Raw genomic sequence first — 19,305 nt, 5'->3', positions numbered from 1 at the left:
CACTACCCTAGAATGGCACCCTATTCCCTATATAGTACACTACTTTAGAATGGCACCCTATTCCCTATATAGTACACTACTTTAGAATGGCACCCTATTCCCTATATAGTACACTACCCTAGAATGGCACCCTATTCCCTATATAGTACACTACTTTAGAATGTCACCCTATTCCCTATATAGTACACTACCCTAGAATGGCACCCTATTCCCTATATAGTACACTACTTTAGAATGGCACCCTATTCCCTATATAGTACACTACTTTTAACCAGAACCATATGAGCCTTGGTCAAAAGTAGAGCACTGTATATATCAGGTGTCATTTGGGACTCACGCCGAGAATGACTCCCAGTACACCGAGTATATCCAGTATACAGTATTTCCTGCGGTTCAGCTGATGAACGTGTGAATGGTTACATCTCCCCCCCCCCTCAGCTTTAAAGTCAGGATTGTGACGTTCCTACAACCTAGACACGAGAGTCACAGACAGCAGAAATCCTATCTGTTTAAAGCCAGTGAATAGATTCACCGCTCTTTGCTTTAGTTCAGGAAACGGTGACAAGAAAATCTGTTGTAAAAAAAGCGAAATGGACATATTAAATACTGTATATTTAGATAAACAACATTTATTTACACACAGTGAGAAATAACAACGAGGATTTACTTTAAATGTGTATGCAAAAAACAATATGCTAATATGATAAAATGTACATTATCATACAACTCATTGTATATACTGTATCTAAATAATATGTTAACCATAACAATGATTAGGTGTTTTTGGATCTGAGCAGGCTGTATTTAGGAAGAAGTAGCCGAGGTTGGATTGCTTTTTACATCATGGAGATTATTGCATTTAAAACAAACATAACGAAAACAAAATACAGAAACACTCCACAATACCAATGGAAGAATCACAGGTCTAGACTATTGTACCACTAAACCACAACAACCAAAGAGATGGAGGGAAAGAAAGAAAAAGAAAGAAAGAAAGAAAGAAAGAAAGAAAGAAAGAAAGAAAGAAAGAGAGAAAGAAAGAAAGAGAGAAAGAGAGAAAGAGAGAAAGAAAGAAAGAGAGAAAGAAAGAAAGAAAGAGAAAAGAAAGAAAGAAAGAGAAAGAAAGAAAGAAAGAGAGAAAGAGAGAAAGAAAGAGAGAAAGAGAGAAAGAAAGAAAGAAAGAAAGAAAGAAAGAAAGAGAGAAAGAAAGAGAGAAAGAAAGAAAGAAAGAAAGAGAGAAAGAAAGAAAGAAAGAGAGAAAGAAAGAAAGGAAAGAAAGAAAGAAAGAAAGAAAGAGAGAAAGAGAGAAAGAAAGAAAGGAGAGAAAGAGAGAAAGAAAGAAAGAGAGAAAGAAAGAAAGAAAGAAAGAAAGAAAGAAAGAGAGAAAGAAAGAAAGAGAGAAAGAAAGAAAGAAAGAAAGAAAGAAAGAGAGAAAGAAAGAGAAAGAGAGAAAGAGAGAAAGAAAGAAAGAGAGAAAGAGAGAAAGAAAGAGAAAGAGAGAGAAAGAGAAAGAAAGAGAGAAAGAGAGAAAGAGAGAAAGAAAGAGAGAAAGAGAGAAAGAAAGAAAGAAAGAAAGAAAGAAAGAAAGAAAGAAAGAGAGAAAGAAAGAAAGAGAGAAAGAGAGAAAGAGAGAAAGAAAGAGAGAAAGAGAGAAAGAGAGAAAGAAAGAAAGAAAGAGAGAAAGAAAGAAAGAGAGAAAGAGAGAAAGAAAGAGAGAAAGAAAGAGAAAGAGAGAAAGAGAGAAAGAGAGAAAGAAAGAAAGAAAGAAAGAGAGAAAGAGAGAAAGAAAGAGAGAAAGAGAGAAAGAGAGAAAGAAAGAAAGAAAGAGAGAAAGAGAGAAAGAGAGAAAGAAAGAGAGAAAGAGAGAAAGAACGCATTCTTTAAAAAGAGATAGTTAGGTACATGACAGAGAAACAAAGAGAGATTGGTCCATACATTGTGCATATAGGAAGAACAGTCAGGGAGGAGGAATAAGGACAGTCAGAGAAGAAAATTAAGAACAGTTTTGTCTGACTGCAGTCATAACAGAACAATAAGATCCGTTTTTTTAAGACGGTATTTGTTTACTGTTGTACATTTTGTCTTGTCCTGTAGTCCTAGCAGTCAGTCTCTGCCTTGGTCTGTCTTGTCCTGTAGTCATAACAGTCAGTCTCTGCCTTGGTCTGTCTTGTCCTGTAGTCCTAGCAGTCAGTCTCTGCCTTGGTCTGTCTTGTCCTGTAGTCATAACAGTCAGTCTCTGCCTTGGTCTGTCTTGTCCTGTAGTCCTAGCAGTCAGTCTCTGCCTTGGTCTGTCTTGTCCTGTAGTCCTAGCAGTCAGTCTACTGCCTTGGTCTGTCTTGTCCTGTAGTCATAACAGTCAGTCTCTGCCTTGGTCTGTCTTGTCCTGTAGTCATAACAGTCAGTCTCTGCCTTGGTCTGTCTTGTCCTGTAGTCATAACAGTCAGTCTCTGCCTTGGTCTGTCTTGTCCTGTAGTCATAACAGTCAGTCTCTGCCTTGGTCTGTCTTGTCCTGTAGTCATAACAGTCAGTCTCTGCCTTGGTCTGTCTTGTCCTGTAGTCATAACAGTCAGTCTCTGCCTTGGTCTGTCTTGTCCTGTAGTCATAACAGTCAGTCTCTGCCTTGGTCTGTCTTGTCCTGTAGTCATAACAGTCAGTCTCTGCCTTGGTCTGTCTTGTCCTGTAGTCATAACAGTCAGTCTCTGCCTTGGTCTGTCTTGTCCTGTAGTCATAACAGTCAGTCTCTGCCTTGGTCTGTCTTGTCCTGTAGTCCTAGCAGTCAGTCTCTGCCTTGGTCTGTCTGATGACCTGTCCCATGTGGCGCAGAGCATATGAAAGTGGAGTCACATTGTTCATTTAGGAAGAGGAAGAATGATGCCTAAGCTTCTGAAGACGTGTGTTGTCTTGTACTGCAGTTGTAGCAGTCACTTTGTCTCTGCCCTGGTGTGATGACATGGCTTGACCTGGGTCCCATCATGATCAGAGCAGAACACTTCAGGTCACTCAGTGTGTTTTCGATTATTATTTATACCGTAGCCTGTAGCTGTTATCTGTCATCACTAGCTACTGCAGGCTACTGTAGCCTGTAGCTGTTATCTGTCATCACTAGCTACTGCAGGCTACTGTAGCCTGTAGCTGTTATCTGTCATCACTAGCTACTGCAGGCTACTGTAGCCTGTAGCTGTTATCTGTCATCACTAGCTACTGCAGGCTACTGTAGCCTGTAGCTGTTATCTGTCATCACTAGCTACTGCAGGCTACTGTAGCCTGTAGTAGCATGTAGTAGCCTGTAGTAGCCTGTAGTAGTCTGTAGTAGTCTGTAATAGTCTGTAGTAGCCTGTAGTAGTCTGTAATAGTCTGTAATAGTCTGAAGTAACCTGTAATAGTCTGTAGTAGCCTGTAATAGTCTGTAATAGTCTGTAGTAACCTGTAATAGTCTGTAGTAGCCTGTAGTAGCCTGTAGTAGCATGTAGTAGTCTGTAGTAGTCTGTAGTAGCATGTAGTAGTCTGTAGTAACCTGCAATAGTCTGTAGTAGCCTGTACACTACTGGTTATAGTTTGGACACACCTACTCATTCAAGGGTTTTTCTTTATTTTTACTATTTTCTACATTGCAGAAGACATCAAAACTATGAAAAACGCATATGGAATCTTGTAGTAACCAAAAAAGTGTTAAACATATCAACACATATTTTATATTTGAGATTCTTCAAAGTAGCCACCCTTTGCCTTGACGACAGCTTTGCACACTATTGGCATTCTCTCAACCAGCTTCATGAGGTAGTCACCTGGAATGCATTTCAATGAACAGGTGTGCCTTCTTAAAAGTTCATTTGTGGAATTTCTTTCCTTCTTGATGCGTTTGAGCCAGTTGTGTTGTGACAAGGTAGGGGTGGTATACAGAAGATAGCCCTATTTGGTAAAAGACCAAGTCCATATTATTGGCAAGAACAGCTCAAATAAGCAAAGAGAAATTACATTCACTCATTACTTTAACCTCTCTGGGCTAGGGGGCAGTATTTTGACATGTGGATGAAAAGCGTTCCCAAAGTAAACTGCCTGCTACTCAGGTCCAGAAGCTAGGATATGCATCTAATTAGTAGATTTGGATAGAAAACACTCTAAAGTTACCAAAACTGTTAAAATAATGTCTGTGAGTATAACAGAACTGATATGGCAGGCAGAAACCTGAGAAAAATCCATCCAGGAAGTGGGATTTCTTTATGTTTGCAGTTTTCCATTGACTGCCTATACAGTATCCAATGACTTAGGACTCAGATTGCACTTCCTATGGCTTCCACTAGATGTCAACAGTCTTTAGAAATGGTTTCAGGCTTGTATTCTGAAAAATTAGGAAGTAAGACCACTCTGAGTGAGTGGACCCTGGGAAGTCCCCAGAGCTGCTGAGCCGATCGAGAGCACACCTTTCTTGTTTTTCTTTTATATTGACGAAGCTATGGTCCGGTTGAAATATTATTGATTATTATGACTAAAAACAACCCGAGGATTGATTATCAATCTCGTTTGACATGTTTCTATGAACTTTACGAATACTTTTTAGATTTTTAGTCTGCCTGTTGTGATTGACTTTGAGCCAATGGATTACTGAACAAAACACGTCAACAAAACTGAGGTTTTTGGATATAAAGATGGACTTTATAGAACAAAACAAACATTTATTGTATATCTGGGAGTCTTGGGAGTGCAACCATATGAAGGTCATCAAAGGTAAGTGATTAATTATATCACTATTTCTGACTTTTGTTACTTCTCTACTTGGCTGGTAACTGTTTGTAATGTTTTGTGTGCTGGGCGATATCCTCAGATAATCGCATGGTATGCTTTCACTGTAAAGCCTATTTGAAATCTGACACAACGGTTGGATTAACAAGAAGTTAATATTTAAGTCGATGTATTACACTTATATGTTTTATCAATTTTTATTTTGAGTATTTCTGTTTTTGAATTTGGCGCTCTGCAATTTCACCGTATGTTGGCCAGGTGGGACGGTAGCGTCCCACATACCCTAGAGAGGTTTTAAGACATGAAGGTGAGTCAATACAGAACATTTCAAGAACTTTCAAAGTTTCTACAACCATGAAGTGCTATGATGAATCTGGCTCTCATGAGGACCGCCACAGGAATGGAAGACCCAGAGCTACCTCTGCTACAGAAGATAAGTCCACTAGAGTTACCAGCCTCAGAAATTGCGGCCCAAATAAATGCTTCACAGAGTTCAAGTAACAGACACATCTCAACGTCAACTGTTCATAGGAGACTGTGTGAATCAGGTCTTCATGGTTGAATTGCTGCAAAGAAACCACTACTAAAGGACAACAATAAGAAGAGATTTGCTTAGGCCAAGAAACACGACCAATGAACATTTGACTGGTGGAAATTTGTCCTTTGGTCTGATGAGTCCAAATTTGAGATTTTTGGTTCCAACCACCGTTTCTTTGTGAGATGCGGTGTGGGTGAACGGATGATCTCTGCATGTGTGGTTCCCACCGTGAAGCATGGAGGAAGAGGTGTGATGGTGCTTTGCTGGAGACACTGTCTGTGATTAATTTAGAATTCAAGGCACAATTAACCAGCATGGCTACCACAGCATTCTGCAGCGATACGCCATCCCATCTGGTTTGGACTTAGTGGGACTGACTATCAGTTGTTTTTCAACAGGACAATGACCCCCTCCACACCTCCAGGCTGTGTAAGGGCTATTTGACCAAGAAGGAGAGTGATGGATTACTGCATCAGATAACCTGGTCTCCACAATCCCTCGACCTCAACCAAATTGAGATGGTTTGGGATGAGTTGGACCTCAGAGTGAAGGAAAATCAGCCAACAAGTGCTCAGCATATGTGGGAACTCCTTCAAGACTGTTAGAAAAGCATTCCAGGTGAAGCTGGTTGAGAGAATACCAAGCGTGTGCAAAGCTGTCATTAAGGCAAGGGGTGGCTATTTGAAGAATCTCAAATATAAAATTAAAAAATATAACACTTTTTTGGTTACTACATGATTCCATATGTGTTATGTCTTGACTATTATTCTACAATGTAGAAAATAGTAAAAAAATAAAGAAAAACCCTTGAATGAGAAGGTGTTCTAAAACGTTTTACCGGTAGTGTAGTAGCCTGTAGTAGTCTATGGTAGCCTGTAATAGTCTGTAGTAGCCTGTAGTAGTCTATGTTAGCCTGTAATAGTCTGTAGTAGCCTGTAGTAGTCTATGGTAGCCTGTAATAGTCTGTGGTAGCCTGTAGTAGTCTATGGTAGCCTGTAGTAGTCTATGGTAGCCTGTAATAGTCTTTAGTAGCCTGTAGTAGTCTGTGGTAGCCTGTAGTAGTCTATGGTAGCCTGTAATAGTCTGTAGTAGCCTGTAGTAGTCTGTGGTAGCCTGTAGTAGTCTGTGGTAGCCTGTAATAGTCTGTAGTAGTCTGTAGTAGTCTGTGGTAGCCTGTAGTAGCCTGCAGTAGCCTTTAAGTAGTCTGTAGTAGTCTGTAGTAGTATGATGTAGTAGCCTGTAGGCCTGTAATAGTCTGTAGTAGCCTACAGTATTCTCTAATAGTCTGTAGTAGTCTGTAGGCCTGTCTCTTCTCTTTCCTCCCACCAAGTGGCTCCTCTAGGATACCTTCCAAATGCCACTCTATTCCCTTTATAGTGCAGTATTATCCCCCAGTGGCCATAGGGCTCTGGTCAAAAGTAACACACTCTATAGGGAATCGGGTGTCATTTGGGATGTTCTTCTAGTAAGGGTGCTCCTTCGCATCTCAGGAGGAGGAGAAGGGCTACCCCTTCTCCTCCTCCCTCCCCCAGCTAGTTAATCTAATAGGGGTACCCCTTCTCCTCCACCAGCTGGTTCATCTAGTAGGGCTACCCCTTCTCCTCCTCCACCAGCTGGTTCATCTAGTAGGGCTACCCCTTCTCCTCCTCCACCAGCTGGTTCATCTAGTAGGGCTACCCCTTCTCCTCCTCCACCAGCTGGTTTATCTAGTAGGGCTACCCCTTCTCCTCTCCTCCCCCAGCTGGTTCATCTAGTAGGGCTACCCCTTCTCCTCCACCAGCTGGTTCATCTAGTAGGGCTACCCCTTCTCCTCCTCCACCAGCTGGTTTATCTAGTAGGGCTACCCCTTCTCCTCTCCTCCCCCAGCTGGTTCATCTAGTAGGGCTACCCCTTCTCCTCTCCTCCCCCAGCTGGTTCATCTAGTAGGGCTACCCCTCCCCCTCCTCCCCCAGCTGGTTCATCTAGTAGGGCTACCCCTCCTCCCCCTCCTCCCCCAGCTGGTTCATCTAGTAGGGCTACCCCTTCTCCTCCTCTCCCCCAGCTGGTTCATCTAGTAGGGCTACCCCTTCTCCTCTCTCCCCCCCCAACTGGTTCATCTAGTAGGGCTACCCCTTCTCCTCCTCTCCTCCCCCAACTGGTTCATCTAGTAGAGGTACCCCCTCCTCTCCTCCTCCTCCCCCAACTGGTTCATCTAGTAGGGGTACCCCCTCCTCTCCTCCCCCAACTGGTTCATCTAGTAGGGGTACTGCTTCTGTTTCTTCCCTGAGAAACAGGCCATCCAGGTACACAGCAGCATTGCTGCAGCGGCCCCAGCACCCGTACAGTAGTAGGCCCAGCCAATCTCACAGGAACCTAGAGAGAGAGAGAGAGAGAGAGAGAGAGAGAGAGAGAGAGAGAGAGAGAGAGAGAGACAGAGAGAGAGAGAGAGAGAGAGAGAGAGAGAGAGAGAGAGAGAGAGAGAGAGAGAGAGAGAGAGAGAGAGAGAGAGAGAGAGAGAGAAATACATTTTGACAGTACAAATGTAAATATTCATGTTTGTGTGAGTATTGGGCTATGGCAGCGGAGTCTGTGGAGGTTGATATGTTTTTGGAGTGTAATTCCCAGTTTTAAGAGCCTATATCTCTATGTGCTAAATTACAGCATCTATGCTAAACGTACACTAGCATCTTAGCTTCTATGCTAAACGTACGCTAGCATCTTAGCATCTACCCAATTGGCATCCACATGCTTCCCAGTTGAAATAGTTTGGAGAAGTTTGTGCGTATATTATGAACACATTTTGTGAGGTTTTTGTTTGTTTTGTACTTCGGTGAAGTTTTTAAAAATGTTTTGGCTGTTCGGGCGTGCACACATCATTTTTTCTGGAGGCAAGCCGAAGTCTACGCCCCTTCGTCGGTGATTGGTCAACAGTAGGGATTCTTCAATAAAGTCTACGCCCCTTCGTCGGTGATTGGTCAACAGTAGGGATTCTTCAATAAAGTCTTTATTGATGACTCGTTTTCATGCAAAACATGTTATGTAAAATTGTGTGACTAAAATCACCTCTGCAAAAACGTCAAAAATTTATGACAAAGAGAATTTATGACAAAGAGTTATCTTAGATTAATTTAGTACAGTTTTTTGGCTATGGCATCTCAAAATGGACAAGCGAAGGTCTTTTAAGGACACTCGTTCAGTTCACCTAGCCGAACTGAAGCATGCCGACGCCTTAAGCACACACTAGCATCTTAGCTCCTATGCTAAACGTACACTAGCATCTTAGCTCCTATGCTAAACGTATACTAGCATCTTAGCTTCTATGCTAAATGTACACTAGCATATTAGCTTCTATGCTAAATGTAACCTAGCATCTTAGCTTCTATGCTAAACGTACACTAGCATCTTAGCTCCTATGCTAAACGTATACTAGCATCTTAGCTTCTATGCTAAATGTACACTAGCATATTAGCTTCTATGCTAAATGTAACCTAGCATCTTAGCTTCTATACGAAACGTACACTAGCATCTTAGCTTCTATGCTAAACGTACACTAGCATCTTAGCTTCTATGCTAAACGTACACTAGCATCTTAGCTTCTATGCTAAACGTACACTAGCATCTTAGCTTCCATGCTAAACGTACACTAGCATCTTAGCTTCTATACGAAACGTACACTAGCATCTTAGCTTCTATGCTAAACGTACACTAGCATCTTAGCTTCTATGCTAAACGTACACTAGCATCTTAGCTTCTATGCTAAACGTACACTAGCATCTTAGCTTCTATGCTAAACGTACACTAGCATCTTAGCTTCTATGCTAAATGTACACTAGCATCTTAGCTTCTATGCTAAACGTACACTAGCATATTAGCTTCTATGCTAAACGTACACTAGTATCTTAGCTTCTATGCTAAATGTACACTAGCATATTAGCTTCTATGCTAAATGTACACTAGCATATTAGCTTCCAAATGTGTCCTTTGAGGAAACAGGTCTCGGACTACTTGGCATTTAAGCTTCTGACTTTTCCCTCCCTGTGTGTGAAATAGCCTCCCTATAACAGACATAATACCTCTCTATAACAGACATTATACCTCCCTATAACAGACATTATGCCTCTCTATAACAGACATTATACCTCTCTATAACAGACATTATGCTTCTCTATAACAGACATTATGCCTCTCTTTAACAGACATTATGCCTCTCTATAAGACATTATGCCTCTCTATAACAGACATTATACCTCTCTATAACAGACATTATACCTCCCTATAACAGACATTATGCCTCTCTATAACAGACATTATCCTTTAATACTCCATAGTGTTTCATCTGTAGGTGTCTCCTTTAATACTCCATAATATTTCATCTGTAGGTGTCTCCTTTAATACTCTGTAGGTGTCTCCTTTAATACTCCATTAATACTCCATAATATTTCATCTGTAGGTGTCTCCTTTAATACTCCATAATATTTCATCTGTAGGTGTCTCCTTTAATACTCCATAATGATTCATCTGTAGCTGTCTCCTTTTATATAATGTTTCATCTGTAGCTGTCTCCTTTAATATAATGTTTCATCTGTAGGTGTCTCCTTTAATATAATATTTCATCTGTAGCTGTCTCCTTTAATATAATGTTTCATCTGTAGCTGTCTCCTTTAATATAATGTTTCATCTGTAGCTGTCTCCTTTAATATAATGTTTCATCTGTAGCTGTCTCCTTTAATATAATGTTTCATCTGTAGCTGTCTCCTTTAATATAATGTTTCATCTGTAGCTGTCTCCTTTAATATAATGTTTCATCTGTAGCTGTCTCCTTTAATATAATGTTTCATTATGGAGTATTAAAGGCAGGTAGACCAAAATGAGATAAATATGCCATCTTTGATGAGTTATTTCTCAGTTATGATTTTAGATACAAATGTAAAATATATGTCAACAATCCTTCCTCCAAAACACCATTCTATGAATGACATTTTGTGAAAATCCCTAAATAATGGTATTTTGTCATGGTTTCATGAGGAATCCCGATAGACCTCATAGACAGGGTAGCCTAGCCTAGTGGTTCGAGCGTTGGACTAGTAACCGGAAGGTTGCAAGTTCAAACCCCCGAGCTGGTAAGGTACAAATCTGTCAGTTAACCCACTGTTCCTAGACCAGTTAACCCACTGTTCCTAGACCAGTTAACCCACTGTTCCTAGACCAGTTAACCCACTGTTCCTAGGCCGTCATTAAAAATAAGAATTTGTTCTTAACTGACTTGCCTAGTTAAATAAAGGTAAAATAAATAAAACATCTGTCGTTCTGCTCCTGAACAAGGCAATTAACTGTTCCTAGGTCATTGAAAAAAATTATTTGTTCTGACTTGCCTAGTTAAATAAAGGTTAAATAAAAAAATAAAGATACCCCATAGTTACCACAAACATATTGGACATTGATTACACTGTGGTTATCATTATACCAAATGAGTGTATAACAAAACAGTTGCATAAACAGCCTCAAATCGGATAGGAACAACAAACCCCATTCTATTCTCTATCTCTAAATCTCCTTCATAGTTGCCTACTAATTCCTGTGGGGGTGATAAGGGCTGACTGTAGAGACATCACGACATCTGTGCTGAGACAAACTGTCTGTTTTCTTCTCCCAGTGCATGCTGGGTAGTCCCAGGGGACACCTGACTGTGGCCAAAATGGCACCCCATTCCCTATACAGTGCCTATGTGGCTCTAGTCAAAAGTTGTTTACTATATAGGGAATAGGGTGCGATTTGGGGACGGACAACTATCTGTCTCTATACGGAGAAGAACGACGCTCAGAAACACTCTCAGAATATAATGACCCTCTACACAACTACAGCTACAGAGTCATCTTCGTACAACAAACATTTATGCAGACAGCAACAACACTGATAGAACAACTCATATGAATTCCTATCTTTAGGCTGTTTTGGTGTTGAAGGTTCAAATAAGGTTCAATCCCAAATCCCGGTTTAAAGTCCTACCATTTTGGTTTGTTTATTATTTTTTTGTGGGGAACATTTGATTGTCAAAATGTTTTGCTTGTTTATTTTTTCTCCCGGATGATTTTTGACAGGGTCCAATGTACATGCAGTGCATTTTGGGAAAGTATTCAGACCCCTTTCAGTTTTTTGTTCCTTCACAATTTTTGTTACATTAGGAGTGAACTCTGTACAGTTCTATGTTGTAAACGCTGGACAGTTCAACATTGTGTATGGAGGAGTGAACTCTGTACGGATCTATGTTGTGGATGGAGGAGCTAAGTCTGTACAGTTCTATGTTGTAAACTCTGTACAGATCTATGTTGTAAACTCTATACAGATCTACGTCGTGGATGGAGGAGTGAATTCTGTTCAGTTCTATGTTGTAAACTCTGTACAGATCTACGTCGTGGATAGAGGAGTGAATTCTGTTCAGTTCTATGTTGTAAACTCTGTACAGATCTATGTTGTAAACTCTGTACAGATCTACGTCGTGGATGGAGGAGTGAACGAAACTCACCCAGTTCAAACTGGTCGGAGGTGTTGTTGCAGGTCTGTCGGACCTCCTCACTGTCCCAGCCCAGCGGGTAGAGAGCACAGCCAGACCCTATCAGCAGACCTGGGAAGACAGAGAACACACAGAGAATTAGTCACTACAGTGAACTTCGAGGAGAAAACAGAAAACAGGTCAGTCAATTTAAGTACTGTAGAACTGTTGGGAACCCAACAGAGAGAGTACAGGCCAGGGTCAGTCACAGGAAGACGGATGCGAGCAAGCACTTTATCAAAGACCTTCTGATCATTCGACTAATTCAGGAGAAAATCCACCTAGAGAATAGACATACAGTGAATCCCAGGCTTCCACCCAGAGGCCCAGCTACCCCCTCATATATTAGCTAGAGACCCAGCTACCCCCTCCTATATCAGCTAGAGACCCAGCTACCCCCTCATATATTAGCTAGAGACCCAGCTACCCCTCCTATATCAGCTAGAGACCCAGCTACCCCCTCATATATCAGCAAGAGACCCAGCTACCCCCTCCTATATTAGCTAGAGACCCAGCTACCCCCTCCTATATTAGCTAGAGACCCAGCTACCCCCTCCTATATTAGCTAGAGACCCAGCTACCCCTCCTATATTAGCTAGAGGCCAAGGCTTGAAATGCTGCTTCCTGGATACCAGAGCCGGTCTCGGAGAATCACCCTGTAGGTTGCCTGGTGAATTGGGGTCTGCCATTACATTAGTTTATAATCCCCTTCAATTTGACTCTCTCCAAGCTATCGGTTTAGAAGTGCAGGATGGGGAGTAGGGAGAGGAGAGGGAAGAGCGAGGGAACAAATGAAGGCAGCCTGATTACCACTGCTAGCCAGGGCTGCCTCATTACATCTAGCACAGATAACCACATGCTAACTAACACAGCTGGCCAAGACAGACAGACACACACACACGCGCACACGCACACGCACACACACACACACACACACACGCACACCCACAGTTTACATATGAGAGAGGGACAGAGAGAGATATCTACATACACATCTACATTTTTAATACCTCATAATGAATACAGATTGGCCTGAGGACGCTAACCGAATCGTTCCGCTGCTCTATGTTGGGCACATACTTCAGTCTGACTCTGCCGTTGTTGAAGTTGTTTGGGGTGCGGTCAAAAAGCAGGGATGTTGTACAAAACATCGGTCATCAGAACACCCGTTGTTCCAAACTCCATTTTAGACCAGACTGACTTAAAGACCGTCATGATCCTATGTACTCAATCTTGACAGTAGAATAACTGTTTCGTAAAAAGACAATATCAATGCCACATAGGCCGTTATCAAAAGGATTTGTTGCATTTTAAAGGCATTCACCATTTAAGAAGATAAGACAATTAAAATGACAGGTGACGAACCAACACCTTAATTACAATAAACCAACACCATCAGACAGAACCTGTGGTCCATCCTATGGGACTGATAGAACCTGTGGTCCATCCTATGGGACTGATAGAACCTGTGGTCCATCCTATGGGACTGATAGAACCTGTGGTCCATCCTATGGGACTGATATAAGCTGTGGTCCATCATATGGGACTGATAGAAGCTGTGGTCCATCCTATGGGACTGATAGAAGCTGTGGTCCATCCTATGGGACTGATAGAAGCTGTGGTCCATCCTGTGGGACTGATAGAACCTGTGGTCCATCCTGTGGGACTGATAGAACCTGTGGTCCATCCTATGGGACTGATAGAACCTGTGGTCCATCCTATGGGACTGATAGAACCTGTGGTCCATCCTATGGGACTGATATAAGCTGTGGTCCATCATATGGGACTGATAGAAGCTGTGGTCCATCCTATGGGACTGATAGAACCTGTGGTCCATCCTATGGGACTGATAGAACCTGTGGTCCATCCTATGGGACTGATAGAACCTGTGGTCCATCCTATGGGACTGATAGAACCTGTGGTCCATCCTATGGGACTGATAGAACCTGTGGTCCATCCTATGGAACTGATAGAACCTGTGGTCCATCCTATGGGACTGATATAAGCTGTGGTCCATCATATGGGACTGATAGAACCTGTGGTCCATCCTATGGGACTGATAGAACCTGTGGTCCATCCTATGGGACTGATAGAACCTGTGGTCCATCCTATGGGACTGATAGAACCTGTGGTCCATCCTATGGGACTGATAGAACCTGTGGTCCATCCTATGGGACTGATAGAACCTGTGGTCCATCCTATGGGACTGATATAAGCTGTGGTCCATCATATGGGACTGATAGAAGCTGTGGTCCATCCTATGGGACTGATAGAAGCTGTGGTCCATCATATGGGACTGATAGAACCTGTGGTCCATCCTATGGGACTGATAGAACCTGTGGTCCATCCTATGGGACTGATAGAACCTGTGGTCCATCCTATGGGACTGATAGAACCTGTGGTCCATCCTATGGGACTGATATAAGCTGTGGTCCATCCTATGGGACTGATAGAACCTGTGGTCCATCCTATGGGACTGATAGAAGCTGTGGTCCATCATATGGGACTGATAGAACCTGTGGTCCATCCTATGGGACTGATAGAACCTGTGGTCCATCATATGGGACTGATAGAACCTGTGGTCCATCCTATGGGACTGATAGAACCTGTGGTCCATCCTATGGGACTGATAGAACCTGTGGTCCATCCTATGGGACTGATAGAACCTGTGGTCCATCCTATGGGACTGATAGAACCTGTGGTCCATCCTATGGGACTGATAGAACCTGTGGTCCATCCTATGGGACTGATAGAACCTGTGGTCCATCCTATGGGACTGATAGAACCTGTGGTCCATCCTATGGGACTGATATAAGCTGTGGTCCATCCTATGGGACTGATATAAGCTGTGGTCCATCCTATGGGACTGATAGAAGCTGTGGTCCATCCTATGGGACTGATAGAAGCTGTGGTCCATCCTATGAGACTGATAGACGGTGACTAATCACCAGGTGATGGGATTGTACCCCTCTCCACCACGGCCACTAGTCTGTCTGACAACATTTAGGAGAAAATTAGTAAGCAAGTTGGTACATCTTCAAATGGCACTCACGAAAAATAGAATCGATCAAGAAATATGTAAAGTACCGTTTTGGGACAAAAAAACAAAAATAAATGTTTGCTGGGGATGAACATCTTCAGAAATGAAAGGATAACTTAGCTATAGTGATTCTTTAAAGTCCAAATTAAATCAATATTGTCCAAACAAGAAACAATTGACTCCGCAGATATATAGAGGTCTCCTCTTTGTATCTGTGCCATTATGGCGTCTGTGACAGCACGGGCAGCACTAGTGAGGTTATCTCCATTCATAAAGTAGCACGCGTCCAGGCTCCACCAACTGAGCTACAGAGGACCACCATGTTGGTGGTGGACAATAGCACAGAGTCTTGAGATGAATTACCAACAGGGGGCTCTAACCCTCCTAGAGCCCAAACACTGACATCTATTTGGCCAAAACTTGACATTACAGTATAGCACGTTATAGACTGTACTTTACTCTACTGTACTGTACTCTACTCTACTGTACTGTGCTCTACTCTACTGTACTGTACTCTACTGTACTGTACTGATCTCTACTGTACTGAGCTCTACTGTACTGATCTCTACTGTACTGAACTCTACTGTACTGATCTCTACTGTACTGAACTCTACTGTACTGATCTCTACTGTACTGTACTGATCTCTACTGTGCTGAACTCTACTGTACTGTACTGATCTCTACTGTACTGATCTCTACTGTACTGTACTCTACTGTACTGTACTGATCTCTACTGTGCTGAACTCTACTGTACTGTACTGATCTCTACTGTACTGTACTCTACTGTACTGTACTGATCTCTACTGTACTGTACTCTACTGTACTGTACTGATCTCTACTGTGGTGAACTCTACTGTACTGTACTGATCTCTACTGTGCTGAACTCTACTGTACTGTACTGATCTCTACTGTGCTGAACTCTACTGTACTCTACTGTACTGTGCTCTACTGCACTGTGCTCTACTGTACTGTGCTCTACTGTACTGTACTGTGCTCTACTGTACTGTACTGTGCTCTACTCTACTGTGCTCTACTCTACTGTGCTCTACTGTACTGAGCTCTACTGTACTGTACTGTGCTCTACTGTACTGAGCTCTACTGTACTGTACTGTGCTCTACTGTACTGTGCTCTACTGCACTGTACTGTGCTCTACTGTACTGTGCTCTACTGCACTGTACTCTACTGTACTGAGCTCTACTGTACTCTACTGTGCTCTACTGTACTGAGCTCTACTGTACTGTACTGAGCTCTACTGTGCTCTACTGTACTGTACTCTACTGTACTGTGCTGTGCTCTACTGTACTGAGCTCTACTGTGCTCTACTGTACTGTACTCTACTGTACTGTACTGTACTCTACTGTACTGAGCTCTACTGTGCTCTACTGTACTGTACTCTACTGTGCTCTACTGTGCTCTACTGCACTGTGCTCCACTCTACTGTGCTCTACTGAACTGTACTGTGCTCTACTGTGCTGTGCTCTACTGTACTCTACTGTGCTCTACTGTACTGTGCTCTACTCTACTGTACTGTGCTCTACTGTACTGTGCTCTACTCTACTGTGCTCTACTGTACTGTGCCCTACTGTACTGTACTGTGCTCTACTCTACTGTGCTCTACTGTACTGTGCCCTATTGTACTGTGCCCTACTGTGCTGTGCTCTACTGTACTGTGCTCTACTGTATTCTACTGTACTCTACCTAACTCTATTGTAGTTTACTCTACTTGAGTTTATTACAAATGAAGAAATGGGTCCATGGACCCTTGACCAGGTGGTCTTGGTGTGAAGACCACATACATTCAGTCTTTAACTTGTCATAGTCTCAACTCACTGTGTCTGAGTTTGGAATTTGGGACCAATGCCTCCTGGATATTACCTTTGGTTTTACGAACCATAGGCAACCCAATTTGAAGAAGACAATGCTGTCTGATCATTGGCTGATCACTGCCAACCCATAGGAATCCCCAACCAGGTGACTACTTTTATGTGGTGGAAGCCCACAATGGCAATGTCTACAGTAAAACTAGTTATATCCATTCCTCGCTGTCAACATTTGCAAAAAATGGTACTCTATGCTCTATCGCTCCACGACTGTCTAACTTCTTCTAGATGACCGTTGATTTTTTTTTACTCAAACCAAATTATATTGAACGTTTTTGAAAATCACATTAAAAAAAATACTGTTTTTACTATTTTGTTAATTTGGTATGCAGATTATTATTATTATTATTTTTTTACAGAATTAGAAGGTTCATCAAATGATCACTAGTGTGCATAGTTTTCCCTCTATTGCAGTTTCTGTACTATGTTTCAGTCGTGACACATTTAGTGGGTTGGTAAGGATTTCAGGGAAATAGTTCAAATATTCAATACAAACTAAGTGTGTGAGTAGTAAATATGTCAGCCTGACATGTTGGAAGACTTGTGCTGAAGGTTTTGGGGGAAAATAGGACACCATTTCGAAGAAAAAATTCAACCCCCAATTTTCACCACTTCTGTAGAATGACCCATATAGGGAATAGGGTGCCATTTCAGAGACATAGAATGACCCATATAGGGAATAGGGTGCCATTTCAGAGACATAGAATGACCCATATAGGGAATAGGGTGCCATTTCAAAGACATAGAATGACCCATATAGGGAATAGGGTGCCATTTCAGAGACATAGAATGACCCATATAGGGAATAGGGTGCCATTTCAGAGACATAGAATGACCCATATAGGGAATAGGGTGCCATTTCAGAGACATAGAATGACCCATATAGGGAATAGGGTGCCATTTCAGAGACATAGAATGACCCATAGAGATGAATGACCCATATAGGGAATAGGGTGCCATTTCAGAGACATAATGAATGACCCATATGACCCATATAGGGAATAGGGTGCCATTTCAGAGACATAGAATGACCCATATAGGGAATAGGGTGCCATTTCAGATACATAGAATGACCCATATAGGGAATAGGGTGCCATTTCAGATACATAGAATGATCCATATAGGGAATAGGGTGCCATTTCAGAGACATAGAATGACCCATATAGGGAATAGGGTGCCATTTCAGAGACATAGAATGACCCATATAGGGAATAGGGTGCCATTTCAGAGACATAGAATGACCCATATAGGGAATAGGGTGCCATTTCAGAGACATAGAATGACCCATATAGGGAATAGGGTGCCATTTCAGAGACATAGAATGACCCATATAGGGAATAGGGTGCCATTTCAGAGACATAGAATGACCCATATAGGGAATAGGGTGCCATTTCAGAGACATAGAATGACCCATATAGGGAATAGGGTGCCATTTCAGAGACATAGAATGACCCATATAGAATGACCCATTTAGGACATAGAATGGGAATAGGGTGCCATTTCCCCCATATAGGGAATAGGGACATGCCCATTTCAGAATAGGGGGAATAGGGTGCCATTTCAGAGACATGGAATGACCCATATAGGGAATAGGGTGCCATTTCAGAGACATAGAATGACCCATATAGGGAATAGGGTGTCATTTCAGAGACATAGAATGACCCATATAGGGAATAGGGTGCCATTTCAGAGACATAGAATGACCCATATAGGGAATAGGGTGCAATTTCAGACGTGTGGCGCTCGGTAGGCCTATAGATCGTAATCAAAAACAAAACGTTAAGGGTTGAAGACAGGCCTGGCTTGTATGCTTTCAATTTAGTTCACGGAGATAGTTAGTTTAGATTATACTTTTTCCCTCCTCAGAAATCTCAGAGTTGCGTAATCAGATTTAATGTGTCATCCCGCTGTTCCAAATAGCACCCTATATAGTGCACTACTTCCACAGGGCCCTGGTCGAAGGTGGAGCACTATGAAGTGGATAGGGTGCCATTTGGAACGCAGGCTGAAGCACGCCAACGATGGGAAATGTATTCATGATGAATATTAAACACAATGAGAAATTCTTTTTCAAGTCTTTGAGTAATGCAGGGTGATATAACTGCATGTAATCACCCTGGATGTCCTGACAGGAAAAGGTAGGCCTTTTCCTCCATTTGCCACGGTGAGGCTTTTGTTAGCATGTTAGCATGTAAGTATGGATTCTTAGTGTGAGGACAGGTTAAGTGACAAACTGAGCCTAGTGTCAACATGGGCTCAGATGACGTCAGGGAACACTGGAAATCAAACTACATCTGAGGGATTGAGGGTTATAGAGTCCACACACAGCTCTTTAAATCAGTATGTAACGTATGCTACTTTAAAGACAATCAAGTGGCCTCCCAAGTGGCTCAGCGGTCGAAGGCTTGAGCTACAGCCCCGGGTTCGATCCCAGGCTCTGTCACATCTGGCTGTGACAGGGAGACCCATGAGGTGGTGCAAAATTGGCCCAGCGTCGTCCAGGTTAGGGGAGGGTTTGGCTGGCCAGGATGTCCTTGTCCCATTGCGCTCTAGTGACTCCTTGTGGCAGGCAGGGCA

The 19,305-nt window shown here is 42.4% G+C and overlaps 1 protein-coding gene across 1 annotated transcript in view; it reads right to left on the bottom strand.

Annotated features, from left to right (window-relative positions):
- Positions 1-6,460: 6,460 nt before the first annotated feature.
- The window catches only part of LOC112238084 (LHFPL tetraspan subfamily member 6 protein), a 143,383-nt gene continuing 130,538 nt past the window's right edge, over positions 6,461-19,305 (bottom strand). The window contains exons 3-4 of the mRNA XM_042296517.1: positions 11,781-11,879; positions 6,461-7,630 (exon numbers count right to left, since the gene is read on the bottom strand). Coding sequence (XP_042152451.1) covers positions 7,512-7,630; positions 11,781-11,879 — 218 coding nt within the window. The 3' untranslated portion in view covers positions 6,461-7,511. The remainder of the gene's footprint in view (positions 7,631-11,780; positions 11,880-19,305) is intronic.

Source organism: Oncorhynchus tshawytscha, linkage group LG13 (assembly GCF_018296145.1).
Source record: "Oncorhynchus tshawytscha isolate Ot180627B linkage group LG13, Otsh_v2.0, whole genome shotgun sequence".
Taxonomy (NCBI): Eukaryota; Metazoa; Chordata; class Actinopteri; order Salmoniformes; family Salmonidae; genus Oncorhynchus; species Oncorhynchus tshawytscha.
The sequence above is the reverse complement of the archived record's forward strand: the minus strand, read 5'-3'. Positions and strand labels throughout refer to the sequence as shown.